We start from the raw sequence: 12938 nt of genomic DNA, 5'->3' as shown, positions 1-12938 counted from the left end.
TCTTCTGTCATAATAAACTCCAATACCTTAGGAAAAAAATCACATTTTCAAGTTGAAAATAAGTCACAGTTTACTAGTAGCAAAGATCATTTAAGAAATGCAAGACTTTACTAGTAAGCATGGACATCTCATGTCACTGCAGCTAATTTAGACATTTTTTCCAGTAGATGTGTTTAAGTTGCTTCCTAGAAAATATTTTTGTTCCATAACGATAAAACAGAAGTACCCCAGCTAATTCTATTCAACTCAGAGCTCTAGAGAGAAATATTTTTTCCAAGCAATGGGAAGCACAGATAACGGCAATTAAAAAAAAATAAATATATCCTTCCCTGCAGAACTCACTTCTTTCATCAGACCCCATTTACATGAATGTTTGATTTTTACTTGCTACAAAAGCCCAAATAATGAGAGACTATTGACTGAACCTGCAAATAACGAAGGAAAACTTCAATATGGTAATGAGGTATTCAGGCATTAAGTAAAGCCAATCATCAATATCCTGGGCTCTATTTCTTTATAGACAGACACCAAAAGAATGGGGTAGGGAAAAACCCAAAATACACAGAGGAAACTTTCATATTTTTTTTTCTAGTCTACCTTTCTTACCTTTCTTGTGGAACAGCAAACCAGTACTCATGTTTTTTATCTCTCTGAGCATACTGTTGCATTGATGCACTTGCTTGTGAAACGAATGTTTTTCTCATAGGTTTTCCAACCTTGAGAAGCAAAAACTTGTGAGATCGATGTCTTCGTTTCTCTTTCACATGGGAAGAACCTATTAGTAAAGAAAAATAAGCTATCCACAACATACAATAGGATTTAATAGAATGATTGACCACTTTTGTAATAGGAAATAACTAGATAAGATGTTTACCCGACATAAGGTCAGTTAAACACAAAAAAAGTTGTGCTAAATTATACCATTAGCAGAATTAACTTAATATTCAAATATGTTGCGCTCTACATTTTTACTTCCAACCCCAGTTGACCTTCAATCCTTCAGCCATGCCTGAAAGGCTTTCAGAAGATGTTCTCAATGCATATCCCTCAACACTGATTCAGACACCACACTTAAAAAGCCTCCACACACATGCAAAAGACACTTAAATAAGTACTTTACAGATGTAAAAGCTGCTCAGTAATTACTTTTCCTTTAAAGAAGAAAATTACCAGTACTGCTAATAGACAACTAAGATAAGTTTTAATTTGTTAGATATTTCAAACACTTCAAAGGTATGAACACCACTTCATGATAAAGTATACCAGATGTTGCAGTATGGGGCTTTTCCTGCCAGTACTGTATTTAATTGAACAAGCAAAATTAAATGATTACCCTCAAGGTCTGGATTGTCAAGTCAGCACAGGGTTACGGAAGAAGCCTTCTCAGAATTATTTCTTTGCCAGAATAATTGTTCAAATCCTAGAACATGAGCTACAGCCACAAGAGACTTTTTAAAGCAGGAAGGAAAGTGCAAGTTTTCAGAGTTCTGATCATCACAAAGGATTTAGCCTGTCTCTGTTGTTAAAGGTACGTACAGACATGTTTCAGCTTTCTAGGAGACTCATCTGTTGGTTACAGCTGAAGCTTACCATCAGTGTGACCATGCAGACTACCAATACAATGAGCACATGAGCAAATATCACCTTCTTCATCTATAAATATCTCTACTGTATGCTTTGAATCTAGTTTTCAACACAAAGTTTAGAATTGTATTGTTTCATAAAATAATGTTTTCTGTTTGTATGCTTTTTTCCAGTAAGTATCTAAATGGGTACTGACATTACACTTATATTTTAGGATTATACCTACAGTATATGGTATGGTAGAATAGTTATAGCACGCGTGATCCAGAAATATTTTATAAGCCTATAAACTGTAAGATAAATTGTCAGATTTTAAAAAGACGACAAACAAAACCCCACTTCATAGCGGGGTTTTCCCCAGTTCCACAGGACTGGCATGTGAATTTTCTGGCAGCTTAAGAGAAGAAACTCAAAACAATCTGACATTTGTATTTTGGTCCTTTAGAAGTTTTACACTGCTACATCTGATCTAGAGCCCTAAGAAATGGGATTTGTATAGTCCCTTAAATTAGAAAAATCAGTAAGATTTATATTCATCTAGATGAGAGAACCAAAATTAATAATCTGTCCCTACCCCAAAATGTCAAAGGGGCTATTTGCAATTTTGCAATTCTCTTTGTGTGTGTGTGTGTGTGTATTCTCCTAATTTCTGTATTTAATACAAAAAAAAAAAAAAAAAAAAAAAAAACACTAAATACAGAAAAATAAGATTCTAGTAGTGGTTATTGGCTCTTATGCTTTGTTTCCTTTTTACCAATATCCAGCTAAGTGGTAAACAGACACTTTTAAGGAGTACAATAGACAGAACACAGAAGTTTTTATAGCATCACACTCTTCCCATGAGATGTGATCTATCGCTAGTAGACCTGTCTTAAATGTAGTCTTTGGTGATCTTCAGAAGTCAAGGAATAGATCTATACTTCTACCTTGGCTCTATTTAAGTTTGCCTATAGATGAAGCCAGTATATGTTTCATTACATCTGTCTAGACTGAAATATTCATGAACACAAATAAAATCAGCAGAAATTGTTAATACAACTCAAATGCTAGTAAAAAATGTACTATTTTGAGTGAAGCCATTAGCACAAGTCTCCAAAAAGCAAGCTTCTAGCTTGTATCCCTCTGAGTGAGACACTGATTATATATATGTATACTCTGTGACTGTACAGTTCATCTTGCATGGAAAAAACTTAGTATTACTAAATAAGAATCTTTAGTAAAACCAGAAAAAAATAAGTATTCAATATAGCTAAATTACAGGTAACATTCAATTGTTAGGAGAACAGCTACAGTGGCAGAGAATACTTGTGCTTGCATTATTATTTTTTTAAAGCCATAAAGAGCAACTTATGTCAACTGACATCTTTGCCAGAGGATTGTCTTAAGTATTAAGATGTAAAAACCAAACTTCTCAGAGTGATGCAACTATTAGCCTGTTCCAGATTTTGAAATTAAGCTACTTGCTTAACAGGAGAAGAAACAAAAAATCTGAATAATTTCAGAACCTCAAATGTAACAATTTCTGCTAAAGAATTTATTTTTATTCAATATAACCTCAGCTTCTAGTTACTAAAAGAAAACAATACAACCATCAAATGCATTTCATACATACTCTATCAGTATGTGGCAGGCATTAAAGTTAGGCTTTCTTTATAGCCACCTCCAAATACTGCACAATTGAAATGACTAGTTTATCTCCATTAGTAAGATAGTGGGGTATCAGAAAGTGACCTAAAAAGTTTTTGTAAAGCATAATGAAGTATATTCAGAAACATCTAAGCTATTTAAATATGACATTTATTTTTTTTTAAATATATGAATTGAATAACTTCAGACTTTCAAAATAGCTTCTAACTAATAATCCTATAGCCTGATCTTACAGAGGAGTAAGGATACTCCTTTGTAAATCTACATATTCCCCACATTAATAGCATTAGTTTTACCATCTAGCTCTTATTTGCCCTGAGAAGTACTTTTCATATGTTCAAGCTTGATCTGGTCAGCATGAAAGTATTACAAGTTGTAAGTGAATGGTCTGAAAACCATTTTAAGTCTCAGTCTTATATTAAGCCTCCAATGTTTGCTGCTCACATCATGAACCTTAACCACAAGGTATACATGTATGTACCATAAATGAAATTAAATTCATTCCCTGAAATTTATTCATACACAGGAGCAAAATTTAAGCAACAGTTAGCTGACTGCTAAGGAACACTTTTGATTTTGAGCTCTACAGAGATCAATGTATCAAGAATCTAATCATACAGGTTCATTGAAGTGTCCCCTACAAATATACTGCATATTTTAATATGATCTTAAACAATTTCAACAAAGAAAAGTATCAGTCACAAAGGTATTTACGTTTTCAATTTCCTGAGCAAAATTTTCCCACTGGTTTAAATAAGTATAGCTTAAGTAGATCTTCAAGGCAGTGAGAAATAAACAATACATGACGATGTGTTCTGCAGAGCAGAAAACAGAAAATTCTCAAGAGCTGAAGAGAAATGCATTGCAAGTCTGAAGGCTAACACCATCCATAAATACTGACTCACCTTCTGGTTGCCCTTCTCCTGCAGCCACAGTTTTTTGACTGATTTCTTTTTGTGAATCCTGATGCATGTTTTCTCTTTGTTGTTTGGTTTGTTGCATAGTATGGGTCTTCCAGAGTTTGCGAAGTTCCTCAACTTCTGTCTCGGAGTCTTGAGTTCGCTCTTTCACTACTTTTCCTTTGCTAGTAGTCGCTTTCTTTGGAGAGTCTGTGGTATCTTCACAATGTGGACTTTCTTCTGTCTTACTCTGTATTTCTGGCTGTTTTGCTTGCGTAGAATCTTGACCTTGGTCCATTTTTGTCTCTTTGTTCTGTTCTTTGCTACCATGTGGGTCTTGCCTCGACTGCTGGAGCACATTCCCAGTATTTTCACTAGATTCCTGTACCCCCTTTACAGCCATCTCTGCGCTTTCTGAACCTAAACTGTGGGTACTAAACTGTTTAACATTTACAACCATTTCAGCACTGAGTTTTAAGTCACTGTCAGCTTCTTTCGAGTCCGAAATTATTGTTAAACATTCTGCACTCGTTTGGTTTATTGTTTGGACAGATTCTGATGATGCTCCAGAAGATTTGCCTTGTCGAAGCTCATCCGAGGAAACAAGTTCCTCACGTATTGGAGAGAGTTCTGATTCTGTGAACACGTCTTCTGAAAGAGACTCCTCCGTACTCCTTGGGGCAGTGCTAGCGCTGTCATTGCCTGTATCCCGGATCCTTGAATCCATTTCATCTGTATTGCTCTTTGCAGCTTTCTTGGAGTGGCCAAGTTCCCTTACAGACAGCTGTTCTATGTCTCTGTTGAGCAAATAAGAGTAATTACAATAACAGGTGCCCTTTATTGCAGAGCCTTTTTCTTTAGTAAGTTTAATGCTAAAAAAATTACTTCTTTTAGTCTTAAAAATAAACTCCTCCCATGCCCACCCCATCCCTCTTAATCCTGTAGAGTATCAGCAAGTAGAAGCAAGCACCAATATGTTTACATAATGCATCTCTGTAGCAGTAAGCTTACAGCATACCTTTTGGCTATATGACATAGATGTGACCTCCCAGTCTCACCTTATTTTTGCAAGCAGAAATTCTTATGAAACCATCAAAACTGCTTCAGATGCTTAAAGTAGAAAATGAAGTAAAAAACACAAGAAAGAAAAAAAAACAAAGAGCTACAAGCAACCCTAAAATCCAATGGCTGAAGTCCTCCACAATCTTTTAAGTTTTGTCTACCAAAGAGGCCAGTATAATTTCATAGATCTGTCCCATTTATTATAAAGTTGAAATCTAGCTCACTGGTAATATATCAGCATTAAATCACCTGGTCTAATCGTGGCTAAGCAAGTCAATACAGAACAATAGGAACCATCAAGGTAGATTTGTATCAAGATCTTACTATTCTGGAAAATATCCAACAGTGTGCTCACCAGTCAGGTATGACATTTTACCACTGTTAAGATAAATAAATCCTAAACTACTTGGTACAACAGAACATTTGAAAGAACAGACATCAAATGTTGATAAATAACATATGAAAAAATAAAAGCAGGCATAAAAAATGAACTTGCTTTCTCCGTGACATTACATTACATTATTTAAAACCTGCCTTTAGAAATAAGATAAACATTTTCTAAAACTTGTTTAATTTGAGGTGACTGTGAATATGTTCAACTATACCAATATGACTCAGGCTTGTATCAGTATTTTCAAAGAAATTTAGTGTTGTACAACCTTAATTAGGAGTTTCTCATGCTTAAGCTTACTCTTGACTAGAGTTGTGAAATGAAGACCAGTTACCACAAGAGAACTTCTATTACCTAGTATCAAGTACCTTTAAGAAGTTTGTACCTTAATCTCCCACACTGAAAAGGGATAATTCCAGTCTGCATTTCTACAAAACTTTTTATTCAGTTACTAACGTCACTTAGACATCATTAAAATCCAGGATGTTTGCAAAAACATACATCCTCTTACTCAAATGTCAATATGAGGTTGATGCTAAGATTGTGCTAACATAGTAATTTTGCTTACAAAGCTTGAGGAATAGAGTTTAGGATTTATCGCTTGTTAGATTGGGCTATTTCCAATTTTTCAAGATTACATTGATAACAATCTAAGGTACCAGAAATATGAGAAAAAGTGGAAAAATATATCTGAAAATGTGCAATTTCAGTATGGATTGTTGTTTATATATAAAAACCTTACAGCATGACATTTAATAACTAAAGAACGCATCAGTTTTATGATATGTTTCCATTACGCCAATAAGATTACTTTCAGTATTCGTGTTGCTTTTCCAAATTTGTTTTTGGTTTTACAGTTGGTAAAAGAGTTAACCATAGCAGTGAAATATTTAGAAAAAAATATAGAAACACAAGAAGTCTCAAATACTTTAAGACACACAGAAGGTCTTGTCTGATTTAGCTGTAGCTGTTAAGAGTTTTGGTTACAAACTTCAGGAATTTGCATTGTGTTTTACCAAAAGTTCACAAACATGCCTCAGATTTTGAAGCATAAAAGTGCTGGGACCAAAGAAAATGTTAAAAGTTACCATGCATAGTTTATAGAAGTTGGACAAGAAAGCCAGACATCCAAGACTTCAAATGCTGTGTAACCTTTTCTTATCAGGTATGTTTTCATTCCACATGCGTATATATTAGAGGCAAAAATAAAAACAAATGCATGTGCTATAAAAGCACAAAAATCTATAGAATATTGAAGATAAATTTGTAAGTCAAAGTTGAATCATTGAAATGCTAAACATGCTGGGAAAGACTTTTTTTGCAACTGCAATATTATGATTGAAAAAGGTAGATTAAAAAAAAATCCTTGTAGTTCCTAGTGCAGGTAATGAAATTATGAAAATTAGATGACTGTTTTCCAGATGGAGTTTTTAAACTCCCAGAAGTCAAACCAACGGCATCACTGTACATCAAAAACCCCAAAAGTACTAATGTAGCAAGACATACATTAGTTACTTTCAGGAAACACGTGACTTCAGAGAGCAAACAAGGCCATGTCAATATGCCATTCTATTACTAGGTCTCTGTTGAATCTGCACATAAAAAAAGAGATGTAAGAGTTACTTCTTCTAGGTGTCAAAGTATTTATGATTATCGAGAAATATAATGGCACGCTACCTGTAAGAAGTTTAAAAGAGCATTTTTCATAGCTACTGAATGGGTTCGTAACTTAGGCCTCAGTATAGGACAACTAGCACCTCCTTACAGAAGATGGTTGCATATTTAGAAAAAGTTATACATCAGGAAAACAGCTTTACTCAAATATATACATGTATATATGAGCTCTGCCTAGGAAAATACCTTGGTTACAGTTGTATACTTCCCTGCAGTTAGATGATTAAAGGTAGTCTGCAAATGTTTATGCTGTATGGACAGTGACAGATAGTAAAATAAAAATCATGCTATTTTTAAAAGTCTCTTTTGATTTAATATTAGAATGCATACTATTCCTGAGGATCATATAAAATTAGGAAAAAGACAGAATGGAACAAAGATATTTTTTTTCACGCTGCTGTTTAAAGTCAGTTTTAAATGCCTACCACAAAAAGCACCGGCTATTAAGAGTTGCCAACCATTCTATTCACTTTAAACAATTCTAGATTAGGGTTAGGAACACAGTTTTTCTCCCAGTCAAAAAGGAAAAAAGTAAATTCCTAATGCCATAAAAATATACACAAACCTCTGAAAATTAGTCTTAATTTTTTTTTTTTTTTTTAGCAGAACAAAAAGAAGGTATAGGAAGCCAGTTTGAGAAGCAAGTAGAAAGTGGTACACAAAGTTTTGTACCTAAAGTTGTTTAAGCTGAGCTTTTCTATTTTGTGCAGTTTCCACATTTTCAAAGATTCAGGTTTATCTGTTACATGGTGGAAAAGGGGAAGAGGAAGTGCTATGGTACCCTCTCCCCCATTTTTATTTTTATTTTTTTTTTAAAGAGACTATAAAAGGAAAATACACATATATAGAAGAGGAGATATTCTCAAAGTATTAATGAATGTGAGAGCTTAAAACAAAGCAAGCTTTCTCCATGTTTTCTCCAAGCCAATCTTGGACATTCTCATAAAGTAAAACAGAAAAAAAGAATGTGTTTGTGCTAGTTTTGCATGGTCAGCCATATATTTACTCAAAGCTTCATAAATACTATTCTATCTTACATGCTTAATGAATCCTTAATTTTGCTGTCCACAATTTCCTTATACAAAGCAGCTGACATCACTTCTTCCATGGGACACATGATGCCATACTCTTCACAGCCGTTCTCTTGGACCAGAGGATCCATTTTATGAGGATCAAACATTATATTATTTGGCGTCACTAGCAGCACACCATTGACTGTACCCTAAAATGAGAGGAAAAAAAAAAGTGGTAAATTTTCTCCTTTATATTTCAGCTTATTCACTTTTTCGTAGGGAAAAGTGTTTTCTAAATTTTTTTTGAGCTTTTTTTTTTTTTTTTTTTTTTTAAATCTTTAAGCAACTTTATACAGTTTGTTTTCTTACAGTTACCTGGAAACCTAACACTTGTTGTGGGGAAGAAAATTAATGACCCCTTACTTCCTAAAAAAAAAAAAAACAACAACAACAACAACAACAAAAAAAAAAAAAAAAAAAAATAGTTTTGTCCCTATTCATTCTTAACAATTATCTAATGATTAGTTTAAGGAGAAAAAACATGTTTCTTCCAACCTACAGAATATGCTAGGAGGCTCCTCTGAGATAAAGATTTATCTTTTCTAGACAACCATAGGGCTTTTTGCTATTTTGGTAGGAAGCTTCAAGCATTTTTTTCATAAAACCTAACTCTTAACTCTTCTTATTTTTCCTCTTTTCAAGAAAAAAAGTCTCATAAGCAGAAATTTGTCTCCATTTTCTCACACAGAAGTGACAGCAGTATTCGATACAACTCATTCCAACTTAATTGACCTGTTGATTGACTGGACAAGTGTTTAATATTTTTGGTCTAGTTTCATTCTAGAAAGACTTTCTTTTAAAAAAGATACAGCTGCACTAAGATGCACCTTTAGATGAGTTTTATCACAAATGATACCACCACAGGACATTAATACAAGTAGATTTTGAACTTTTAATGTTGAAAAGCTTAAGAAGTTAATATTCATAAGTGGTAGGATTCTCTGAACTCCCCACCCAACTTAGAAAGCGGTGCAACTGCTAACACTACAGCTGCTCACTATGGGAATTCATTCCGTTCAGTTCATGTCAGATTAATAAAGTTTAAGCTTAATTTACGAACTAGAAGAAATACAACCTGAAGCAGGATCACAGTGATCCTTCAGTTATAGATTGTGAATCCTAAGAGCTTTACAAATTAAAGAACACACTGAAAACTTTTGTGCAAAATCACAAAAAAAAAGTTGCTTTATTCGCTGCTGAAACTTAGAGTGAACTTGGTTTTTATTCTACTCCTTTTAAGTTGTTCACAGTGACCAACAAGACTGCATATTAGATTGGAGAAGAATTGTTGCTCTGTAGTTTTAGGAACACATACCGGCACAGCATAAAATAGAACTACCTTTCCTTCCATTGACAGAAATCTGTCCCTAGCACTTTGATGACTGATGATCTTCATAGTAGAAATACAAAGATGCCTTATATTGAACAGGAAATTATAGACTACTAGAAAATGAGCCAAAAGAAGAATTAAAGCCTACAGCAATGACCAACGATATCACCATTATGAAAAAAGGAAACAGTCTCAAAAGCAGCTCAAGTGTCTACATGTAAGTCCTGAGTAGTTCAGTGCCTAGTCAGGTTTCACATGTGCCAGAGTACAAAGAACATCCTAAGGACTTCAGAAGTCAGAACATATTTACATAATTTCAAGATGTTTAAGACACTGAAACAATTGCTAGTATTTCCTCCAAGCATGCATGGATTCTGGAAGTAAGCTTTCAGGGTGCGAAAAGGAATTCCCAACTTTTGTTGACAGTCATCCTTTTGAATTTGGTTCTCCTCACTGTAGTCTAGAAAAAAATATAGCATGACTGCAAAAATCTGTAATTGTAATCATAAGAACAATTGTTTCTCTTTAAACAGATATGGCCTCTATAAATTAAAAATGCAAAGCAAAAAGCAGCATCATTCCTAAATTACGTATGGCCATTAAAGAACACAAAATTGAATTTTAATAATATTCTCCAGTTCTGACCTACAGAAGCCAAGGCCATAACCATTTTTAATGACAGAGTACATCATTATGATAACAGTAGGTATGAAATTAAGAGGGCTCAACTTAACTGTAGAAACTTATTGAAGATATGGGGAAAGGCACTTAACTTATATTGAAGAATAAGAGATTGTATCGGATAAGTATATTAAAGACAAAGAAAGTCCACAAACACATTTTAAGTGATCTGGAGACTAGCGTCACATAATATGTATGAAGGAATTTTCATATTTTATCCTAGTTTCAATTATATTGCTTCCAGCTTTCCTGTAGTAGTTCAGAAAAATACCACCACCACCCCAACACAAACGCCCAGCTCCTACTGGTCTGGCAAGTCAATAAATATCCTAACAAAATGTCATCATATTCAGGATTATAAAAAAAAAAGTCTGTTTCCAGGACAAAAAGGGAATGTGTCTAAACACAACATCCAGTTAATTCAGACACATCAGACACTGAGGATCAGTAGATAGCTAATCATCTGCATGCAAATGTCCAGGCAAAGAAGTGTGCAAGACTGACTAAATAACAAAAACAAGTTTAAATGACCTTCTATTTTAAGTGGAAGCTTTATAGAACAGTCAGACTGTTTCTACTTCTGGTAGAAAAACAAACAACAACAAAATAACTAACCTGCACACCAGGCAGTTGTTAAGTACGGAAGATTCTAAAGCCTACCTCAGCAACCTCAATTGAACACATAAGCAAGCTTTTCAGCTGCTATCAATCTTCACCTTAGAAGAAAACCTTGACTCCAATAGGTAAATACTCAGTAGAGAAATAAATGGAAATACACTTTCAGATTAAAAGTTTATTGTATTTGGAGAAATAGAGAATTAAACCATTGAAGCTACTGGGCTTTTTGCATACTTGACTAAGAAGCTGCTCAAGCACCTGAAATGACAAAAAGCAGTAGAAAAATACATACTGGTATCTTGAAAACACTGGCTTAATACCTCCTCAAGAAGAGAAGACCTATTTCTTTGTTATCCATATATAAAGTCAACATTTCTGGCTCAAGTTACTTGACATGATCCACAGTTACTATACAAACACTTCAGAGTGTGCTTTTCTAGAAAATAACAGCTGCCCCAAATTTATGGGCTGGAAATTAGATTATTAATAACACAAACATCACTAATACTTCCATCATTGTTATTAACAGTAGTTACTGTTTGCTAGCCTAGGTAGATAAACAATAACCTTTTTTTTCCCTTCAAACATGTGTTACTACCACTTCAGCTACATCTGTGGCTAAGAAATAATTTGTCTTTCCTGCCTTCAAACTTGTTTGGAGGAGAAAGGCTTCCTTGAAGCCTGTGGATTATGCATTACTCAATTGTTTGTGTTTCCACAGCATAGAGAGCAAATCAAATGCTACTGTGAGAAAAATATGGGCAGTATCAGAACAAAATATAGAACAGTACACATGCATTTAATCAACCACTGGTCAAGAATTGTACTATGCTAGTCCTCCCCAGATGATGGAAGCTGAAGCAGCTCCTGCTTTTGAGAGTGGACTAGTTCTGTATAGAGATAGATAAAAGATACAACCTGAAACTTCTATTTCCTTGTCAGTTTGCTGTAATGGATCAGACAGACTTCTGTATCAGCATTCCTACAATACATACAGCTCAGAACTATCATCTCAACTGTAAGTTAGTGATTAATTTTTGAGCATTTTAGTACTATGAATTCATTTTAGGTTCTAGAATGACTTTTCTGGTTACTCACACATTTACATGTATATACTATGACAGAACAAGTCACAACTATTCTACAAAAGTGCCCAGAAATGGGTAACACTGATGTAGGGATAAAACCAATAACCTACTGTCTTTTGTCTGTCTTTCAATAATCTAACCTCTTCCATTATTTTAAAGTCATTGAAGAAGGCTGATAGCATCAAGACTCAAGCCCCATATAATTATCTTGATTCTTTGTTTTTAGAGTGGGTAAAGAAAGTTCCAAAGCTCCCTCTCTGACCTGAATAAGCTGCTTGGAATATTTTCAGTGTTAATATATTCTTCAAACTGAAGAACAGTGTAAGAGCTCACTTACATAAAATCCTCCCTACGCCCTCACCTACCCATACCAACACAGGGAGTGACAGCCTAGCTTCTCCCTTATGGTAGTACTCTGTTACGTGCTTGAGCACAAGTCCCTTCAAAGGCAAATATTTGTTGAACTTTTTATGAACAGCTCAGACAATATTTTATTCAAATCAGACTTGACAATTATTTTCAAAAAATTATTTGTACCAATGATGTGTCAAAAAATAAGATAAACAAATCAGAGCAACAGCATAAGCAAAGATTGGGCAATGGCTGGCACACTGAGCTCCTACAGTGCTCCTGTATGCTGCAACCATTTCCTTCTACCCCTACAGGGGAAAAAGAAAAAAAAAAAGTGAAGAAAAAAAAGGGACCAAATAATCCAAAGGAGGCTTGCCTCCTTTGGACCATACATCTAAGTAGTTATTGTAGAAGAGGATATAAAACTATCAAACTGAAGTGAAAATGAGAGTCTGCATATAGCTATTCAGTAGTTCAATCTGATACTGTTATATGAAGTATGGTGTTTGACCAAAACTTAAAAATATCACTTGAAGTCAA

The 12938-nt window shown here is 34.4% G+C and overlaps 1 protein-coding gene across 4 annotated transcripts in view; it reads right to left on the bottom strand.

Moving 5' to 3' along the window:
* Positions 1 to 12938, bottom strand: part of OXR1 (oxidation resistance 1) — a 235141-nt gene that overhangs the window by 34719 nt on the left and 187484 nt on the right. For all 4 annotated transcript variants that reach the window (XM_032182429.1, XM_032182428.1, XM_032182430.1 and 1 more), the window contains 3 exons: positions 8295 to 8479; positions 4137 to 4927; positions 607 to 775 (listed from right to left, as the gene is read on the bottom strand). In XM_032182429.1, the coding sequence (XP_032038320.1) occupies positions 607 to 775; positions 4137 to 4927; positions 8295 to 8479 (1145 nt within the window). The remainder of the gene's footprint in view (positions 1 to 606; positions 776 to 4136; positions 4928 to 8294; positions 8480 to 12938) is intronic.

Source organism: Aythya fuligula, chromosome 2 (assembly GCF_009819795.1).
Source record: "Aythya fuligula isolate bAytFul2 chromosome 2, bAytFul2.pri, whole genome shotgun sequence".
In the NCBI taxonomy this organism is placed as follows: Eukaryota; Metazoa; Chordata; class Aves; order Anseriformes; family Anatidae; genus Aythya; species Aythya fuligula.
Note: the sequence above shows the minus strand (reverse complement) of the source record. Positions and strands in the feature narration are given on the sequence as shown.